This window comes from Onychostoma macrolepis, chromosome 19 (genome assembly GCF_012432095.1).
Source record: "Onychostoma macrolepis isolate SWU-2019 chromosome 19, ASM1243209v1, whole genome shotgun sequence".
Lineage (NCBI taxonomy): Eukaryota > Metazoa > Chordata > Actinopteri > Cypriniformes > Cyprinidae > Onychostoma > Onychostoma macrolepis.
This window is the reverse complement of record NC_081173.1, coordinates 16,999,105-17,020,213: the sequence shown is the minus strand read 5'-3', so window position 1 is coordinate 17,020,213 and position 21,109 is coordinate 16,999,105. Positions and strand designations below refer to the sequence as shown.

Below are 21,109 nucleotides of genomic sequence, written 5' to 3'. Positions count from 1 at the left end.
AAAAGTTAAACTCATAAAACACCAACTGTGACATAATGTTAATTACCAAACACAATCATTTCAACTTTCTCTCTCGCTCTCTCACTTTCTTTCTTTAAAAAACAAACAAAAACTAGGTTGCAGAAGTAAATTAGGGCCAATTTCAAAGGATTTAAAAACATAAATGTGAATCTTACAATGTTATTAATGCACTTACAGAATTTTGGTCAATTAAATTGTAAAAGTAAACTACTGTAAAAGTAGGTATGACTTTACACTGAAAAAGTTTAGTAACTGATTTTTCCCCACACTTAATCAGGCTAGCAAGAAAATTGTTCACATCACATACTTTTGAAACGGTTAGTTAAAGTTGACTCACAGACCAACCTCATTAAATTCCATTGTAAATCTCCTTGTTACCCAGATTTTTTTCCCTAGAAAAGTGTAAATTAATTTTTGCAGTAACCAACATTACACCACGAATTTGTCGGTTGAGTTTAACTTGAACTGAACCCAGAATACTGCTTTAATCTCTGATCATCAAGAGAAATTCACACAGCAAAGAGTGAATGTATGTGTAAGCGGTGCATGATGGAGAATTCCTCACAGGTCTGTTCTTACAGTGTGCATGGAAAACAGCTTCTGGATCAGAGCCCAGATTCCATGCAAATGTTCTCTGCTAAACACTCACAAATGTTTTCTCCCACTGGCTTGTCCATTGTGGGACCTCACAGCCAGAGCGGCAGATCCATCCCCGCTCCCGCGGGGGGTCCCCAGTGACCCCCGAGACTCATCTTCTCTCTGTTCTCACGTACACACGCTGGTCAGCCGTGCCCACGCTGAGATATCAGTGGGAGTGTGGCTAACATCCCGCTCACATGTAAATCAAGGAAGAACCCAAGAAATTCACCCCCATTGGATAATGTTCACACAGCCTGTGCAACCAAGTCTTTTTACACACTCCTATTATGGCTCAATGTCTGTAAAAACTCAATTCAGGACCCAAAAGTGACATTTTATATTTCCCCCAAAACACTTAATCATGACTGCAATTCAGTTCATAAAACTGACAAAAGAAAGCAATGCATTAGATGAAGCTGGATCTCTCTATAGGGGTAGAGAGTGAAGATATGAATCTCTAATCCCTTCTTTTCCCCCACTTATCCCTCACCGGAGAAATCCTATCCTATTTTTCCAGCGTGCTTCACCATGGTGGCAAATCTTATCAGCTTAGCTTCATTTCAAAACAGCAATTTCTTACAAAATTTACTACAAAAGCCAAAATGTTATATAAAATTTTTGACAGGGAAAAACTTAATACTTTGGTTGCTTTAGCAAGTGACTATTGTTTTTTGTTTTGTTTGTTTGTTTGCTGAATTCAGGATGCAAATGAACTAGTTAACGGCTTAAAACTAGTTAACGGTTTTTACCACTTTAGATGTGTGTCTGGTATCAGGATATCAGCCAAAATGTGTGACACATACATCAGTTCCAATTCTTCTGTGAAAGACAGAGCCAAGGGTGGCTTCCTTTTGACTCCATTTCAGAAGAGAATAATAGTACTGTGAAAAACTAGCAATTGGGACAAAATGTTATTTATTTATGATTGACACAACAGTTATTCAGCCTTCTAGCTGATCAATCCCTCTAAAATGCACTTGGTTTCAACAACTGAAAGTCTTCAACTTTTTTCAGGCCAAGGACCTCTTAATGAACAAATACTGTACAAAATAGAGTCTTATGTGTTTACACTGTATTTCAATTTGACTTAATTTTAACATATATTATGCAACAAAAAAAAAATGTTGGAAGGGATAAACCTTAGATTTGTTTGAAGTTAAATCCATAATGTATTTTTGCTTATTGCATATATTTTCACAAAATACATTTTAATCTTCCTTAAAAATTTGAATGTATGCCTATTAAATGCAAATCTAAATTAAACTAAAATAAATAATAATAATAATAATGTTCAGGGGCCAATGAAACTGTTAGCTTCACAAATATCATATGTTTATTGCATATAATTATTGCATTCATTTAATTAGAATTTTCCTTAGGATTTAAAAAAAACAATGTATTTAATGCAAAAATGAAACGTTTAGCTTCATAAATATTGTATTTTTGATTTAGTACCATGTATTTAAATTTTTTCTTCAAAAATATTTTGAGACCAAGCAATAACTGGCAGTAACTGGCACACCACCTGCAGTACTGCTCTGGCCCCCATATTTTCCTGTCAAAAATAAATAACAATAAATAAAAAGAATATAATAGAGAAACACAATATGAATATGCACCTAATATAGCATTAAAAACAATCTCAACTGAAGGGCAATAAAACAGTTTTTTGTTTTTTTGGGGGGGGGATTTGGAACTTTGCCAACTAACAACATGGCCATTTCCCACTATATGACCCATGTGGGCACTGACAGTCTCCTTGCAGTTAATCTGAGGTTTTGCTCTCATTTCAATAGGAGGCTTCTCAGATTTCAGCAAAAGCCCAGGGTGTGTCTGCAGCCCACAGGCACAGACTAGGATTGAAATAAGAGGACTAGGTATTTTTTAAAGCAGGAAAGTAGATCTTAACTGTTGGAAGGAGGCTCTTGTCTTGTCTCACGTATGCGCAGCTCACCCACACAGTCCCACGGTCCAGTTCACACAGCTGGGGGTTGTGAAGAGGGTTTGAAGAAAGCCAAGTCTGGCTGACTCAGAGCGACGACTGGGGAACAGGCCACATCAGTGCTGCAAGACAGGAAAGAAAGGCTGAAAAGCCAAGAATATTCGCTCATTTACGTACATCACTAACAAACACCCCCTGCGCTCTGCTCTTTCCTGCTACTGAAGTCCACTCTTATGTACCTTGAGCCTCTCCTCAAGCCCCTGCTGTTTAGAAAGGATGGGCAGATCAAAGCCCCCTGCCTTCTCAATGCAGAACTTAAAAACATCTGGCACTTGGCATAGCAGCGGGTTTTACAGTGGGACCCGCACGCAAAGATATTCAGGCTTTTTTTAAAAAGATATTTGACACTAGAACATCTTTAAGTAAAACGAAAACAACTGTGTGTGAGTTTAAACATCTCTGTGTCCTTGACTGCGAGTTTCAAGCGAGAGTTAAAATGCTCACACCGATGCAGCAACAGTATCAGATTTTAATACCATGTTACTTTGATTTAGAACTTGTTGCTGAATGATTACCATAATTGTATACCACAGTATTTTAACTGTACTTTAGGGCAGAAGTTTTCAAGCTGTTGTCCAAGGACATCCAAGTGGCTGCAGGAGGAAAATTGAAGAGAAAAGAAAAGTACAAAATGTATTTTTACAGTAAGAAATAAAAGGAGAACATGCACATAGTTTGTGATTTTTTTTTAAACAAAAAATATAATATTATTAAAAAACATAATAATGTGATAAATTAAGTGAAAATGGTAAAAATGAATTCAAATGTTTAATGTTTTATTAAAAAATAAATATTTAATACATTAAACTATTATAAACAAAAAACATTTAAATATTAAAAATATATTATAATCTCTTTTTCCTTAGCTTGTTTACTAAGGCTGGTTTGGAGCTCTGTCATATTTAGGGGTCTTTGGCATTAAAAGGTTTGAAAACCTTGCTGTAAAGTGGTACTACCATGGTACACATCATCATATTATCATAAAATCATGTCTAGAAAACTATGATAATACCTACCATGCAATGCTTTGTATGACTTTTCTGAAGTTTCTTGCTCGGGTGACACATTAAATGCCTTTGTTAAATGATCTTGAAACATCCTTTCCAAACCATTAACTGCACAGCAGGCATCCAAGTTTATCACCATTCATGATCAGTTGACAAACAGCAGATACAACACCAGAATTACACAGCTGCCTGGATGACATTTAGATCTGCTGACCTACGAACAACTTCACTGACCTTTCCGTGGGCTCTGTGACCACATCCCAACCCCGGATGAGTCTTTTCATCTCACCGCCTATCATAAAAAGTCATATTACTACAAATAATCTGCTTAAATGAATGAGACTTATGACAGCTATGGTGCAAATCCACTTTCAGGGTTGAGACAGTCACTGTAGTATTGTTTAAAGGCGGTGCTCTAGTTAACAGATGAATGAGGCATCTAAAACTTTGGAGTTCCCACCCCCATACTCCTTCCTCCCACCCCTTCTCCTGGCGGTTTCCTCTCCTCACACTCACTCTCATGCTGCAGTCATTCAGAGGCACAGCGTGGAGGCTGCACATACACACATCAACACGTTTAGAGCGACATGGCAAGACTACCTCACCGCTGTGTGATGATATCAGTGTGTTTGGCAGGAGCTCTCCTACTGCTTCCGCTCTGCTTGGGTGAGTGTGTGTGAGAGAGAGCGAGGCTGAGATTGATTACGACTTTAATGGGGGAACTTGCTATGTGTGAATGTTTGGAATGAAGCACAGATCTAGTGTGAGATAAAGTTCCAAAAATGCTCCTAGGGGACATTATAAAAAAATATTTGCATTTGAAAAGATGTTTGCATGTGTTATTGTATTTGAGGCTGCAAACACTGTACAAAGTGGGAGCTTGCAGTTGTTTTTGGTATATTTCACTCAAAAATGTTAATTTACTCACTTTTGTGTTGTTCCAAACCTGTATGACTTCATTTCCTCTGTGGAACACAAAAGAAGATATTATAAAGAATGTCTGAACTGTTTGAATTGTTCATATAATGAAAGTCAATGGGGTCCAAAAGAACACCGGGCCCCACTGACTTTCATTGTGTTGACAAAAACCCACTGAGACATTTTTCAGAACTTATCCTTTATGTTCCAAAGAAAGAAAGAAGGGCATAGTTTGTTTATTTTTGTTGGTGTAACCTAATGCATTTTGCTTGATAAACGGTTTATTAGCTTACCCATTTTCCCATTGTATTGACACACAAACAATGTTTGAACATGCAGAGATCCACTGACAGGAAAAGTGTGTGTTGAGAATGTGGTTTTGATTTGTGTCTTCTACATTTTCAGTTTTGCTTAGTGATCTGCAGCAGGTACACTGAAAATGAGGCAAACATGTGGTAAAATCTAAATGTTAAATTGTGGTTTAAAAGACAAAAGAGTAAAAAATGAATAATGATTTAAAAGACAGAAGAGGAAAACAGCTTGCCCACAAAACATGTTTCGCATTTGGTCTAAAAAAAGCATTGCGCAAAATTACCAGGAACAAAAGAAGAAATGGTATTAGTCAGGATGGAACTTGTTAAATCAGCGTAATCCTGCTCTTCTCTCAAGTTAGCTCTTGAAGCTCAGTTGGAGATAACTTAGTTTGGAAAAATTCGGTGCTTCCTTGTAGAGTTGTATGATGGTGCAATTTAGTGCAAACTCTTCGGCATGACAGACGGCCCCAGGGGGTCATAACAATCACGAGGGCAAAGTAATCCCACCGTGTTCTCTGCACAGCTGTTTTCTGTCGACGCACACTCACAGCTCCGACTTCCTTCTCTTTTTTTGTTCATTGACTACCAACAGAAACAAGCAGGAATTTGTTCTTTTGTGTTGAGGAAGTGACAGAACATCCATGACTACAATAAGTGATAATTAGGGGTAGAAGACTGAATGATATCCTTAGCAAAAATAAAACCTTCACAGTAAAGATTTACCCCCAAACTACTATACACAAAGTGTCAAACTTTACAAACAGCCACATTATTCCTGGTAAACACCAGTGGAATGAACTAATGTGTTGTCTGCTTTCAGTGCACAGAAAATTTATGTTGAAATGTGTTGTTAAGGCAGAGCACTTGGCAGCCTGCGCTGGGGGATGTGTCCAAATGTGCCAAGAGTCTGGTGATATTATGAATGAATAACTGGAAAAAAGAAGATAATCTGAGAATTAATAAAGCAAATGTCATGAGATGAGTAACATGCATGCTTTTGGTTTTACTGTTGGACCGAACCCACCACCTCCTGGGGTTTGGGTAAAGCGATAAGGGTTGGCCAAAATCATTATGGGAGTGAAGTTTTACCTTAAGGATATTTTCGTAACTTTAGGTTCATGCTTGTTTTGACATTTCTTTAGGATAACATCTTGAAATCACAGGTTTGGGGGCTCTGAATGACTGATGGTGGTTGGTGGGAGTTGAAGGGTCAAGTTCCGCCTGACTAAATTTCCCAATGCCTCACAAGAAATTATGTTTGTCAGTGACTGCCATGAAATGTCAATCTCAGCTTTAAAGCACTATATTCTTAGTTTAAATAATGTTTTTGAGATTTGTTTCCAGCTTTCATTGCTGTCGTCTATGTTTTAGCGTTCGTGTTCCAGCTTGTTTGCTCTGTTTGACTGGTGTACCCAGATTGGGTTTTATAGTCTATGCTGAGAATATGAAGTTGGACAAAGGCCAGACAGTATGTTGAATGTCTAAACTCTGGAATTTTGCTCATATCTCAGTGGCAACGACACAAGGATAATAAGTGAAAGGGATAAAGACCATATAATGGGGTGAACAATGGGGTAAAACTTGCGAAAACCACGTGTTTGAGCCATAGGTTCACAGCTCAGCTTCATTAACTTTCCTCACTAAAGGAGAACTTGAAAGAAAAACTCATTTAGTGGGGCATGTGAATACCTTCACCCTAAAATCCACCATGTCAATCTGCAGACAAAACACAACACTGTTATTTTTGTTTCTTTATTTGGCAAAGCTATCTGATTAAGGGGCACGATAATGTTTGGATAAGAACCCATATTGTGAGTTGTGGACGAGCATGGGACTCCATTTGCAGTATTCAGATGCAACTTAATAGACAGTGACTGCTTTACTCTAGGGATGATGACATTTAAATAAACAGCACATTGCATGCTCACCACAGGCCTGGCTAGACATCCCGCTTGCTGATAGCTAGAAGCGTTTAGCCTCATGCTGTTTATGGTACCACATGTTTATTGGTGTTGATCCAGGTATTAACTCGGCCTTGTTTCCCACGAATCTCAAGAGAAAGTGAAAAGATTATGCTTACAGATAATTACTGTCCCGTAGACGACAGTCTCCAAAGAAGTATGACTGCATTTAAGTTTGATCATGATTTGTTTGAAAAGGTCATGAAGAACTTGTTGTGGATGATGCAGTGTAAGAAAGAAGTACTCAAAGCTTTCTCCTTATTGCTTGTTCCTTCAGGGATGATTGTAATGATAAAGCAAGGCAAGTCTGGGAAAATGTTTAGAGTCCTAATGGTACTGGCAAACATCCATAACCCAAAAGCCAAGTGCCATTTTTTGGTCATGTTTGGCAAAACATTTAGGTTTATACTATGTTCCATGATGCTGTCAATCTAACACACTCCTCTACGCTAAGAAATAATGTAATGTGTTTTGTATCTAAAATAACCTCCATGATTACAAAGCTGAGCTTGATCATTTCAAATAAATGTTAGTCATACATTATAATGCATTCATTTCTGTGTGGAAAATGAACAGAAAAGAAAACACCTAGCAGGTTTTTCCACTTTAAATAAATAAATAAATAAATACATAAATCAATAAATTCATGCCTATGAGATAAGATGTCAAAATTATGACATAAAAATCTGAACTTTTTATCTCATAATTTAAATTTTTAATGTCATAATTATAATTTACCAAATCATGATTTTTTTCTTATGTGGTGGAAATGGACTATCATACTGATATGATACTGATATGGCGCTTTGTATGAAACTAGCGAAAGTAGTTCCGGCTTCAGTTATCCTTTTGAGTGAACAGATATCTAGTGTTGTGTAACGATGAGTCAACACTGAATACAACATTTAAGGATTAGATCAGATAGAAATAGTTCCTTAGGGAAAACATAGGTGTCTAGGTGTAAATGACAATGCAAAAGAGCTTTCACAACTGGAAATTTGTTATGTTTTTCTGCTCTGACATCTGATATTTACCTTTCTCCCTGAAAAGTTCAAAGTAAATGGAGTCAGACAAATCCAGATAAGCCTAAGGCATATGAGGTGGGCTTCTTGGGCTCAACTCCCAGGTGTAGTCTGGATATCATTCCCATTCCCTGAAGAAACATTACTGACACTGATCACCTTGGTCTTTTCTAAACAGCTGCATAAATGAATAACATGTAAAAGGAAAGACCTTACAGATGATTTTTTCAGCCTAAGGAAGTAGATTCTCAGGTCAGTTCCCATCCTCTGTACTTTAAAACTGAGTTCTATGGAGGGTCAGCACTTAAGGGACTCCTGTGTGTCCAGGGGCCTTAAGTCCCATAAATACACAGTGACCCAAAGGTTTAGAAGATTTCCATATGATCCTGAAGAATAATCATCAAGAGACTGATGGTTTTTTTATAGTGCCAGCCTTGATCCTGAAACGGATGCTCCTTGTCTGCCTGTTACTGAATTAAGAAAGAACAGTTTCCTTTTTTAAGCATTCATAAATCACATTTTGGATCTTACTCATTTCACTTTGAAAAGGTCTGGTATATGACACATTAATGTTCAAAGATGTTGGGTCAGTATGTTGTTTGTTTTCCTTTCTTTTTTTTGTTCTTTTTTTGAAAATTAAAGAAATTAATACTCAGCAAGAATGCATTCACCTGAAGTGACAGTAAAGATATTTATAATTTTCAAAAAATGCTAAAATAAAAATTTACAACATGCTGATCTTTTGAACTTTCCATTTATCAAAAAATCCTGAAAAAAATGTATTAGTTTCCACAAAAATATTAAGCAACTGATTTCAACATTAATAATAATAAGAAATTATTATTTTTTTGAGCACCAGATCAGCACATTACTGATTTCTGAAGGATCATGTGACACTGGAGTAATAACTGCTGAAAATTATTTCACAATATTATTGTTTTACTGTATTTTTCATTAAAGAAATACAGCCTGCATGAGAGACGTCTTTCAAAAACGTCTTGTAAAAAATCTTACAGACTCCAAACTTTAAATGGTGAATCACACTAGCAGTAAATCTAAATAAATTCAGAGAAAATGACTTCCCGACCTCTTTAGCCTGACAGAACCAGCTTCACAGATGTTACTGCTGACTCTTCATTCATTAACATCTCAGTCTCTAGTAATCTCACAGTATCGCATATGTCAGGAAAAGACAGGATGCTTGGGAAGAAAGAAACGTCATGGTGAACAGTCTCACATAACTGACAAATGGCAATAGTATGTGAGAAGCAATACAAAGATCTCAAGTTACTGACACTGCTTCTTTTCAATGGGAAACAATGTCCTCTATGGTTCAGTGAGGTGACTGAGCTGTGATGCAGTAAAGATGGCCAGATAATGTTCAAAGCATTAATTGTATTTGTGAAATGAAGACAAGTCATAACTGATGGCTAACAAGCTGTGACAGTCACTGTCTGACTGGTGTGAATGTAAGATCGTCAGAAGGACAGACATGTTGAGTGATCTGTCCAGAAACTGACCTCTGCATTGCTTTCCATGTAAAATTTGACGTTTTTCATAATAGCTAAATCTAATCTGCTTTGTCTTCACAGGTGTCGAGGATGACCAATATAATTTTGACTACGATTCTACTCAAATCCCGGAGTACGACTACAATTCAACATTCGAGTACTCGTTCTTCAGTAGGTTTAAAATTTTATCATTTCACATTTTATTACCTAAAAAGTTTCACATTTACATTAGGTTTGTTTAAATTTGACCATTATGTTCCTCAGACTTGATCAGATTAGTAAGTATATGAGCTAATGGGAAGTGGGCCAGAGACCCCCCTTGTTCTAGTCATAGACCCCCTATTTATCTCTACCATCAGACCAAGGGCTGAGGGGTCGCCCATAACTGCACCCCATAGTGTCATTTATTATTACAGCAAGATGTCGACACTTCCATGACACTGAACAGGAATTAATGATTTAAAATAAATTCATGCAAACATTTCTGTGGAAAAGTATGAGAAATGTCCAAGAGCCAAATTCTTTGGGGGATGAATCCTTAAAGTGCCCAAGGCAAATTCAGTCTAATGGGACAAGAAAAGTCTCAATATATAACTATAGGACTGAATTGAAATCATATCAATATATACTGATCATCATCAATGATGATCAATATATAATATTACAAATATGATGTCTTTTGTAGATAGATTTCATATTTTGTACATGTTTTACAAATCTTTATGAAAATACTTTACGAAAGTCATACATTTATTCAGCAAGGATACAATAAATTACATTTTAAAATATGTTAAAACAGATGAGAGTTAATATATCACAATATTACTTTTTTTGCTGTATTGATCAAATAAATGCAGAGACTTATTTCAAATACATTAAAAAATAAATCAAACTAACCTCAAACCTTTGAACAGTACAGTAGCGTATGTGTATATTTATTTGCATGAAGCTTAACCATTGCTCTTTTTTTATGACCCACTGTATCTGTGTCACTAGGCAATGCCAGCAGTGAAGAACTAGATAAGTTTTTAATGGGAAGAGAAACAGAGACACAAACAGAAACAGAAGCAGAAAAAGAAACAGTTGGAGGTGTGCATGAAGAGAAGCCTACTGAACCCACAATCTTTGATACGGATCAGGTATTTCTTGAAGCACTTCTGTTATACTTCCTGATGCATTACAATATGCGGAATACACAAAACACTCACATGTGTCAGCCAATACAGTCCTGAGTAATGTGGTTTGTCTTTCCTGAGAAACAAAGGCCTTGTGTCTTTGAGATGGGAGTATGAAAGGGGGCTGGCTTACTTTACCATTTTTGTGGGTGGACAGAACTCCTCCACACAGGACTTCGAAATGCTGAGGTCAGATGTTCAGCATCTTAAACCCTGTATTCACAAAATGACAAACAAATGATAAAGCTGCTCAATAATAGAGAAGTGTTATCTTCTGTGAAAAATGAGAGAAATATGTCACTGACCTGTTCTTAAACCCCAGGAAAAGAAACAAACGTTGTGAAATCCTGAGTTGCTGAACTTTTAAAATAGCTGGACGAGGAGCACATCATTTCCATAAAACACATTTATGCTACGTGGCAATTAGCAATTAAATACCCATCTCTATATTTAATGCCAGCACTGTATGCTGTGAAAATATCAGTGGAGTAGATCATATTAATGTTTAATGAGTGCAATAAAACTCTGCTAGGTGAAATGTCATTTTTTATTAGATTAGCCGTGGTGTGTCTGATGAGACACTACAGACCTACTGACGTGGCAAACTGGGAGTGAACATGAATGTAAACAGGTGTCCCAATTATTTTAAAAACGTGAATCCTGAATGAAAGCTCCATCTGCTTCTTATCCTCATGTGTTGGGAAATTCAACAATGGCTCTGCTCTGCATTAAAGGAAGGCAAATAGAGGAAATGTGGAGGGAAAGACAGTCCCAGCAGTGCCAGACTCAAACTATTTAAGCATGCACATTTAATTAAACAAGCTACTAATTATACAAAGTCATTTGAATTCCTGTGAGAATGCAAATGCATTTCATTTGGAACATCTGCTTTATAAACACAATGGAAAAAACAAAACACTTTGTCATACTGCTCCACATAGTGGAGAGAACTATAAACTATAAAAGCACATGATCCACTTGAATTAATGAATGTGTCAACAAGTTTCAAATATACAAACTAGATTGTTGGAAGTACATAAGAGAAGCATATAAGAAGATAAGAAGTACACTACCAAACAGGAAGCATTACAAAGGTGTTATCCAGCTCGCAACTCACACTCAAATATTGTACATTAAAAGGATAGTCCACCCAAAAATTAAAATTCATTTACTCACCCTCATGTTGTTCCAACCCTGTATGAATTTCTTTCTTCTGTGAAAAAGAAGACATTTTAAAGAATGTTGGTAAACCAACAGTTTCGGTTCCTACTGATTTTCACCAAAATATTCTCTTATTTTTGTGTAGACTATCCCTTTAATACATTAAACAGAATCTTTTTTTTATACTTGAATCTTTCACAAGCTTCAACCACAAGCATCTACAAAATCTCAAGCTTGTTCAGCAGCAGTATATTGATGCAATACCTTTTTATTATTATTATTATTTTAGGCATCTCAGTCAACGCCTCTATGTTCCATTCTTACTTTGGTTCTGATGGTTCATCTGCTGCTCAGACTACTATAGCAGACACACTGCACATTACAGGACCCTGTTACACAATCTGAACAGGTAAGTAAAATTAAACCTGAATCTAATATAGAAGTCACCATGCAGTGTTCATTTCCATGTGGGAAATTCAGTAAATTCATTTATAGAATCAATTAATCAGGGATGCACTCGTACTGAAATTCTGGCCCACACGGATAAATGACTGATATTAGCCTATATGTCTACCATAAAAAAAAAAAATCAGGCTAACTCTACAAGCTAAAAATATTTGTATGCTAAAATATATCACAACCTGATGAAGGCTACAATACATATTCCTATTTAAAATTCTGCTATTTGCTGTGTTTGAGTTAAAAAAAAAAAAAAAAAATCATCTTCACAACAATAAAGGAAGCAATTGTGTTTAAGAAGTCATCCTAAACATTATAATATCTATAGTGTTTTGAACCATACTATTTAACATGTTTTATAGAGTAGATATTATAGTATTTACAGCACTCTGTTAATGAATGCTACAGCACACTGTAGTATTAACTATAGTGAACTGATAAACTGCAATAATAAATACTGCAATAAATACTGTAGTAGGCCTATACTATACATAATATAGGCCTACCCATTGTTCTAGAAAAATTAATACAGTATTGGGTAAATTTGTTAATATTAGCCTACTATAGTTGTTATATTACCACAGCTATAGAATTACCACAACAAATTAATTCAAATACATTACTATAGTACGGTTCAAAAACACTAGTAATTTATAGTAAATACTATATAGTATTTTTCATGTGGGTACTGTTAAAAAACCTACTGACCTTTGTGGCGTGCTTCCGATTTCTTTGTATGTATACGCGCTAAAAATTGTTGACGGAAACAGTAGTTCCTAGCTGAACGTTATAATCAAAGGAACTGAAAGATTAGTTGGGTATTACGTAAGAGAAGTTATGTGTGTTGTCTGAAACGGTGTTTGCTGCATGAAGTAAAGTAACACTAATAAAGATGGCTGCACTGTTTTGTTTTCACTCCGACATGGGCACTTAAAAGTAGGAATATATAGACTAGTGCACTTAAGGGTTCTTTGCAATATATAACCTATAGTTATCCCTTAAAGTTAGATTGTCTAAATCTTTAAAAAAAAAAAAAAAAAGTGTATTGTGCATCCCTTAATTTAAATGTATGATATAAAAATGAATGTTAAGTGTAGAAAAATGGGTGAGATAGAATATCATGTATGTGAATGGGCTGCTGAAACAGTGGTGAACAGTTGTGTGATTCTCTTTGCAGCCTGCAGAGGGCACTCAAACATTGGTGGTGTAACAGGAGCAACAGTGCAGGAGCGATGTACTGTGATTTGAAATGATTAAAATGATTAGACTTTTTGACACTCATTAAGTTGCAGTACATTGCTTTATGTGCTCTCTGCTCTCCACCCAATACAACTGCACTCATCATGAGATATATATCTAACCAATAAACAAGCGATAACATCTTTTAATATTTTAGACTCAGTAGCTTTCTGTTTCTCCAATTATTCTAGAAGTCCAGGAAGAAGAAGAGCAGATGGCCAGATAACCTGAAAGACATGTGGACATCCAGTACAGACAGACACACACGTGCTCATGCACTCACAGAGCTCAAGCAAAAACAACGTTGGATCCATGACAAACCATGACAACACACGGCTTGCAAGCTGTAAATAAAAAGACACATTGTTCGCTGTTCTTTGTCACAGCAAAACAGGCACACAGAGGTCAGAGGTCTCATAGGCTGGATCATGGAATGGAATATGAATGTGAAATAGGGCTAAACTAAATTACAGGTTCTTTTGTGGGTATTTGTTCAGGTTGTGGCTCAGAGGAGGTGATTTGAGCAGTCTGAATAACAAAGAAACTGAGAAAAACAATGTTTTAATGCACAGATGTGCAGGCTGTCCACTGTCATGTAAAACAATGCAATTTTTGGCAATAATCAGAAGAATTTTGATACATTTGTCTCTTTTATGAGACTTTGTCTGTTTAAGCATTTTTTTAAAAAAAAATTTATCTATAATGTGCACATCCTTTGATTGCCATGACAAAAATACGTGTGTCAAATATGTAGCTGACAAACAAGAAAATCAGACATCAGTGTTACATAATGTACAATATTAGTATGCCAATTTTATCTTAAAGCAAAGCTTTACACAAACTGATCTGGATTCATGTTATGTTTGGGAAATTGTAGAAACACACTGAAGTTTTACAATTAGACTGAGCTTTTCTAGTCATTTTAAGCATTATGACCTCTTGCAGATATTACATGTAGGCACTTTCCTTTGCCACTGCACTTCTAAGCCTCACTATTTCTTCAGTAATCCTCGATACAAGCACATTTTTTAAATTTTGTAATGGATTGACTATTATTATTTTTTTTTACAAATAAGAAAGGTGATTTACACAAAAATGCACATGAATCTGTGAGCCAGTTCAGCTTTTTTTTTTATGTGTTGTTACCAATACTGAATAAATATTTTTTCAAGTAATACGCTGCTGTCTTAATTTCTCTAAAGACTGAGATCACACAGATGATACAAAACATGCTGAAAAAATGTGTTACGTATTATTCAGAATAATATGTCTGTTAAACCTGATCAATTTTCAAATGCAGTCACATGTTCTGTATTAAAAGCCATACATGCCTTCATTAATAAGGAGGCGAACACTATTCTGGGTCACGTTCTAAGAGATAGTCAGTGGTTAGTCAGCATTATCCAATTAAAAGCACTTGAAAACATGCCACAAATGTGTCAGGAATAGCCTTTCTGTATCAACAGCACACATTAACTTCCGGCCTCTTCTCTGCACTTATTCATTTAACTGCTGACAGTGGGTGTCAATCAGATCATTAAAACGGGAGAAAAAATATCATGCAGCCTGTACATGCGTCAGCCGGTTTCAGCAACAATCTGTAAGATATTCATGATTTTTTAGCTGTTACTCTGCTATAATAGAGAAGTCTGAGTCAATAGGTCAGTGTGAGAAAACACAGACAGAGGCGTCTGGGGTGTTTATAAACAAACAGAGTAAGGTCAGAAACGTTGTAACGTGGCTCAGCGCTGATGACAACAGGCGATATCTAAAATGGATTCTTATCAGAACTCTTCAGACAGTTTATGTTCTGTACTGCTCATTTTAAAGCAGCTCTCTAAGATGTGCTTCCGATAAAGAGAGCCAGTTCTGCTCCGGAAAATCTCACCGGCTGAATCTGACGTTTTAGTCAGCCGAGATGTTCCCTGTTTAAAGACTGGCTCTGAAAGGATATGGAATGAGGAATAGATCAGACTGACTTCCAGACAGGGTACCAGACCACAATTGTTCAGATAAATTGCAGTCTTTTCTATGATGAAAACAGCAGAAACCATCACAGAAGTTCTAATGTTTTTCACCACAAATAACATTACAAACCATCAACTGTTAACCATTACCTGTAGTGTTCTGGGCCATATTCCATTTTATTTAGTGGTTTTAACATGTCACCAATGGAAGGCAACACATTAACAGTAAAGACCCAGCTTCCATTAAAACCAATACAATTCCCATTTTAACCATTAAAAAGGGTTATCTGACTTGCTCACCAAACATAACTTTTCAGGACATGTGCACAGAATTATAATAGCAAAAAATTCGCTCATTATTGAAATATGCTTAAAATAATCAAATGAGATGAAAAAACTTCAGATATGTCAGTCTAGAGACAGAAATCATCCCATAATGTTGAGATCACATGATCAGTGGCATCATGTAATTGACTAACTTTTAAAAAACTTTTAAAAAGTTTTAACAAAAACTTCATATAGCATTTTCAGTCAGTGGCTTAAGTGCATCAACAGTATAAATGTAAAGGTGCATCTAAATGAAAAAATCAAACCAAACAACTTAGCAACAAACACAATCTACATACCACAGACACAACAGCATTAGAGTGATGTACATGTGTGCTGTTCCCCGGTATAAAAAGATTGCGTGAGAAATAAAATATCTAAACAAGCATTACCTGATGTTGAGACGAAACAAACCTCAGCAACTTTGATTTGAATCCGTTACTAAACCAATTTCATGCATCCAGGCCAATCAGTGTCAGTAAAGAGTTAAAAACCACTGGTGCTACTGGGATGAATAAGAACCAGATAAACAAAAGCTACTTTTAAAGGAGCTATTTATGCCTGACTTGTCTGTGAAAATGCCTTTTGTTGGTGTAACCTAATGTAGAAAGGTTGATTCTTTTGTGTTAAATCATTGAATCATTAAATCACAGTGTAATGAGGTTCGTTGTGTGTCTTTAACTTCACTATCATTTAATAGAAACCTGTATTTAAACAAAGTTATCAAGAAAGATCCAATAAAGTCTCGGTTATGTTACTTTTTTACATTTAATTTGTGAATCAGTGTGTTTATACAGCCAGTCTGATGTTTCATCCAGTATAACTGATCATTTGCACTCACGGTCATGCTCCAGTAATGATTCATTTCAGTCATGTTCTCTGTTTTCCTGCCCCATTGTGTTTCCATATCAACACTTTCATATCAGTTTTGACAATCGTAAGGTAAAGACCAGCTGAGGACGGCGAGGAAAAGGAGAGATGAGGAGAGTTTTTCTTCATCTCTCACCGTGCACAGTCAGACCAGTTTCAGTTCTGTTCCAAACAGACCAAAGCCATCATGAGCCAGCAGAATCAGAAACGTGATTTTGCAAACATCTGGCGAGACTTGGCAACAGTTACAAAACATCACTTCAGCTGATGAGGTCACAATGCATTCTTCACATCCTGCCTTTAAAAACTGTTAAATTCTGTCTGTTGAAACTATTTAATGGATTCTGTGATGTGTTTACATTGTGATTCATATTATTTGATGCCAAATTAATTATGTGACTTAACTCTGGACATTTTCTTGGCAAGTCATATTTGATTCTATCAGATCATCAGTGTTAGAAATGTTTGCTCCACATAGGTTTACTCGAAGCTAATTTGAAGCTCTGGTCTGAAGGTTCTTTAGTATGAAACAACAAAAAGAAATGTGCTAAAATTATACTTTTAGCAGCTTATCAGTAAACGTAAACAGAAAGTTTACCCAACAATGAAAAGTCTATCAACATTTACCCACCCTCGTACCCATATGGCTTTCTTTTTTCTGTGGAACATAAAATAACATACTTTAAAGAACGTTGGTAACCAAAGAGTTTTGGTTCCCATTGACGAAAAAAACAATGGATGTCAATGGGAACTGAAATGGGTTGGTATATGCTCCACAGAAGGAAGTCATATAGGTTTTGAATAACTTGAGGGTGAGTAAATGATGACAGAATCTTCATTTTTGGGTAGACTCTCACTTTAAATGGACATCTTTATACCTTATTTACCACCACAAGGTACATAATGGCTACATATTACTACTACGCAACTTTTCGTAGTAGATAAGGAACACAAAATCCACACACAACCCCAAGAGGAGCATTTAGGACCCTTGACACTATCTATTGTTGTATCTGAATGGCAAATATGGGATGCACGTAGATGCACATGTTTGTATGCAACAGTGGCATTCACATTCATGGACTGATTTGTGACGTTGGAGCACATGCATCAGGTCATACATTTTGTATAAACCTGGCTCCTCCGTGTGCTCCACAAGGTTACTGTGCTAACCAGGTGAAGGGTTGAGTAATGGTCTGACAATCCAGAGATGTGGATCTGTGGCAGATCCAGCGCTGCTGAATAATGCAAGGAGCAAACAATCAGCATGCACACATTAACACACGCACACACACACACACACACACACACACACACACACCTCTCAGTGAAGGATATGTAAATTATCAGATGTAATTTGTGTTAAGTACAGTAAATATCAGTTTTATCAGTTTGCAGTCTCAGCTCTGTTAAAAGACTAATTCACCCAAAATTGACCATTTGCTTAAAATTGATTCACCCTAAGGACATCCAAGATGTAGATGAGTTTGTTTCTTCATCAAAGCAGATTTGGAGAACTTTATCATTACAGCACTTGCTCACCAATGGATCCTCTGCGGAGCCGTTAGAATGAGAGTCCAAACCACTGATAAAACAATCACAAAAATCCACGATCAATTAAGATTCAGACAAGATGACTTTTTCACTGGAGAAAGCAATAGTATGTTGAAAACATATGAAGAAACAGTCTCAAACTCATCTGGTATGAGGACAAATACATTTTTCACCATTTCTTTAAGGTGACGGAACTGAACTCTTGATTAAGTGAAGATGAATTCCCAACAGACTAATGCTTTTTGTCTTGAAGATCTAGTATGGATGAGCCACTCTTATGTTCACACTTAAATAAATACATTTGTACCTTCACTTTAATGGCTCCCACTCTTCCGTTTTCACAAGAATGTGAGCTTTGGAACGAGAAAAGCAGAGCTTTAATTACAAGCTGCTGAGAAGATGAGTGACTCCCCCAGAGCAGAGAAATGAGACACACTGAGGTGGTGAAAATGTCAGACATCTGACTGCACCTAATCAGAATGTACGACATTGTCGAGAAGCTGTCTTCATCCTGTCATGGTCTGCTCAGGACGTTCTGGGAAAAACCCCAGAGTGAAATAATGAGTAAGAATTAAGAGAATTCTTAGAAATTATCTGTGAGATTACAAATGACCTATACTTTTCATTTCATCACAGCACTTTTTGCAGAAACATTCTGTCCATTCATTTAAGATGCCAAAATACTCGCATACAGCATCCCCCCAAAAAAACAATGTTGTCACAAAACATTTCACACGTTTCAAGTAAACCCTGGCATAAAAAGGTCAGAACAAGGCAGTGTTGGATGAAAATTGATCCATTTTTATTCTGAAGAGCATTGACAGATGATATTTAGGTCATAGACGTACAGCAGAATAAAATATGACGACAACTTCCTTCATCTGCACTGTGAAATATAGGTCACAAACCAATGTGACACCTGGACATAGATAATATTCTGTGTGTAAATATATATGGGCAAGGACTACTAATTGTATGGTGAATATATTGGTGAACTGCCATTGCCAATTAGAGGTGTGTAACCTTCCAGACATCAGTGGAATTGACTGCCCACTGACAGAGGTGATTCATAAAACCTTTCATTGATGCTCATGTTTTTACAGCAAGCATTTACTGTTGTCAACTCTTTAACTATTGTGCTCACTGCTGCTAAAGGCTCACAGAACGTTTGATACAACAATGAACAGAGAAAATGCCAATACTGACTTTTAAATACATGAATGACACGCTTATGGAGTTATGCAGTTTCAGAGAGAGAGAGAAGAAAATATACTGAGAGAAAAGACATTGTACTTTACGATCTTAAAGGTAATTTGGGACCCTTTTGGACATCTTAATGTCACATTGTTGCTCAATTTACCTAAATTCACTTTACACTCTTGAAAATGATCTTTAAAAGGGTCTTGATTGGCATTTAGATTAATTAAGAATCTTACATGAAACATTTCTTCCCTTGAAATCTTTATTTTTAAGATTGTGTACTTAAATGAAACCGTGTTCTTTTCATTAAGCAAAGAGGACAAGATGCAATATTACATGCAACCACAGTCATTTCAAACAATTGCATGCCAATAAATAAATTAAACAAATTCTCTCAGCGGACAAACAGCGGATTTAAATTGCACGGATGTCAAAGCGATATAATCTCTGATTCAAACCGACTCTCAGCTGGTTCTTAAAAAAAACAACAGCCTACTGAAAACGGATGCAGTGACGTTACGTGAATACGTACATCAGGTAGCAGGAACATCGTATAAATAGAGAAAGTTTCCCAGCAACCCAGCGAAGCAATAGAAAGAGGCAACAAGAGCACAAGCGCCGAGAAAACTTTCAACGCTGTTATCGCTAAAACAGAAAATAGTAAGAAAAACGATTTTGTATTTTAAATTCTCAGTTTTACCTTTACTGACGCCAAAGCATTCAGCACCATGGACAGCGTCCGCGCGGCGGTTTACCTGAGCGTTTTCCTCGCGCTGCTCTGCGTCTGCAGGGGTCAGACGTCACTGGACAACCGACTGAGCGCGCAAGAGGAGCAGTTCATCAAAAGAGACCTGGTAAGAGAATAAACGAGAGTGTATATGGCATAACTCAACAAGTACATTTTCAACCTGTTGACGCAAAAAAAAAAGTTTCCTCTACATCTGAAAAACAGTATGTAAGCAGCGTAAAAAATCAGGATCGAGTTCTCTACTTATAATGGGTTCAGAAATTTCAAGTGAAACTGTTCATCACTTTGAAAGCATGAAATTCGCTGTAACTTCGATTTTCATAGTAGAAATAGCTGTTATTAAGGTTTCACTCGCTTGGATAAATATAGCTTAGAAATTAATCTTTAAATTCTCGTTTCTAATCTGTCTTCGAAATTCATGCTTTCTTGCCGTTTATTGTTTTTAGGCTGAGGCGCTCGATGAACTTTTGGATGGAGATCAGGACAATCGGATATCTGTGGAGAAAAAAGCTAGCGTCATTCCAAGGGTAAACTCATTCATTTTTTTAATGTTTTCTTCACGTAAAAAAGGTCGACTATACAAGTATATAATACGATGCACCATGTTCCTCAGTGTGATGTGGGGGAGCGCTGCGCCATGAAGCACGGACCGCGCATCGGGCGACTGTGTGACTGCATGCGAGGAACAGCCTGCAACACCTTCTTCTTGCGCTGCTACTGATGGAGCTCGCGCAGCTCTCTTCTCTCTCAGGCACTGTGATAAGAAACTCCTGACAGCAATGCTTGGGACACCTCATCTATTTAACGCGTCAAATTACATGGGTGATGTACTGATGGTGTTGTTTTGTTTGTAACCTTGTCTGTGTGTGTTTGTTTTTATTTTAAGTTACTAAAACGTCTTTAAGGCTCATTCCTTCTGAACACTGTCTACTCTAAATGAAAGTATGTAACGTTATACATTCTCTGTGAGTTTATAATGTAACTGTTTAATAAAAACCGTAAAAACTCTTAGAA

The 21,109-nt window shown here is 36.6% G+C and overlaps 2 protein-coding genes and 1 long non-coding RNA gene across 3 annotated transcripts; 2 read left to right on the top strand and 1 right to left on the bottom strand.

Moving 5' to 3' along the window:
- Window positions 1-4,186: 4,186 nt before the first annotated feature.
- si:ch211-191i18.2 (uncharacterized protein LOC564095 homolog) lies at window positions 4,187-14,672 on the top strand. Its single transcript, XM_058752643.1, has 5 exons — window positions 4,187-4,335; window positions 9,477-9,566; window positions 10,392-10,534; window positions 12,021-12,140; window positions 13,621-14,672. The coding sequence occupies exons 1-4, from the start codon at window positions 4,257-4,259 to the stop codon at window positions 12,093-12,095; spliced, it is 387 nt and encodes a 128-aa protein (XP_058608626.1). The 5' UTR covers window positions 4,187-4,256; the 3' UTR covers window positions 12,096-12,140; window positions 13,621-14,672.
- On the bottom strand, window positions 10,793-13,587 carry LOC131525256 (uncharacterized). The gene is made up of 3 exons (XR_009267165.1): window positions 12,899-13,587; window positions 11,747-11,783; window positions 10,793-11,293 (listed from the first exon to the last, which is right to left on the bottom strand). It is a non-coding gene; the product is annotated as an uncharacterized LOC131525256 (long non-coding RNA).
- Window positions 14,673-19,853: 5,181 nt separating the features above from the next.
- On the top strand, window positions 19,854-21,103 carry cart4 (cocaine- and amphetamine-regulated transcript 4). Its single transcript, XM_058754231.1, has 3 exons — window positions 19,854-20,201; window positions 20,542-20,622; window positions 20,709-21,103. Exons 1-3 carry the CDS (start codon window positions 20,076-20,078, stop codon window positions 20,814-20,816), a joined length of 315 nt encoding a protein of 104 aa, XP_058610214.1. The 5' UTR covers window positions 19,854-20,075; the 3' UTR covers window positions 20,817-21,103.
- The last annotated feature ends 6 nt before the right edge of the window (window positions 21,104-21,109 follow it).

Excerpts from the sequence above, each read along its gene's own strand:
- si:ch211-191i18.2 (XM_058752643.1), top strand. The coding sequence starts at position 4,257 with ATGGCAAGACTACCTCACCGCTGTGTGATGATATCAGTGTGTTTGGCA. Across the intron at positions 9,567-10,391 it reads ATTCGAGTACTCGTTCTTCA|GCAATGCCAGCAGTGAAGAA; the intron begins GTAGGTTTAAAA and ends CTGTGTCACTAG. Across the intron at positions 10,535-12,020 it reads CAATCTTTGATACGGATCAG|GCATCTCAGTCAACGCCTCT; the intron begins GTATTTCTTGAA and ends TTATTATTTTAG.
- cart4 (XM_058754231.1), top strand. The coding sequence starts at position 20,076 with ATGGACAGCGTCCGCGCGGCGGTTTACCTGAGCGTTTTCCTCGCGCTG. Across the intron at positions 20,202-20,541 it reads AGTTCATCAAAAGAGACCTG|GCTGAGGCGCTCGATGAACT; the intron begins GTAAGAGAATAA and ends TATTGTTTTTAG. Across the intron at positions 20,623-20,708 it reads AAGCTAGCGTCATTCCAAGG|TGTGATGTGGGGGAGCGCTG; the intron begins GTAAACTCATTC and ends CATGTTCCTCAG.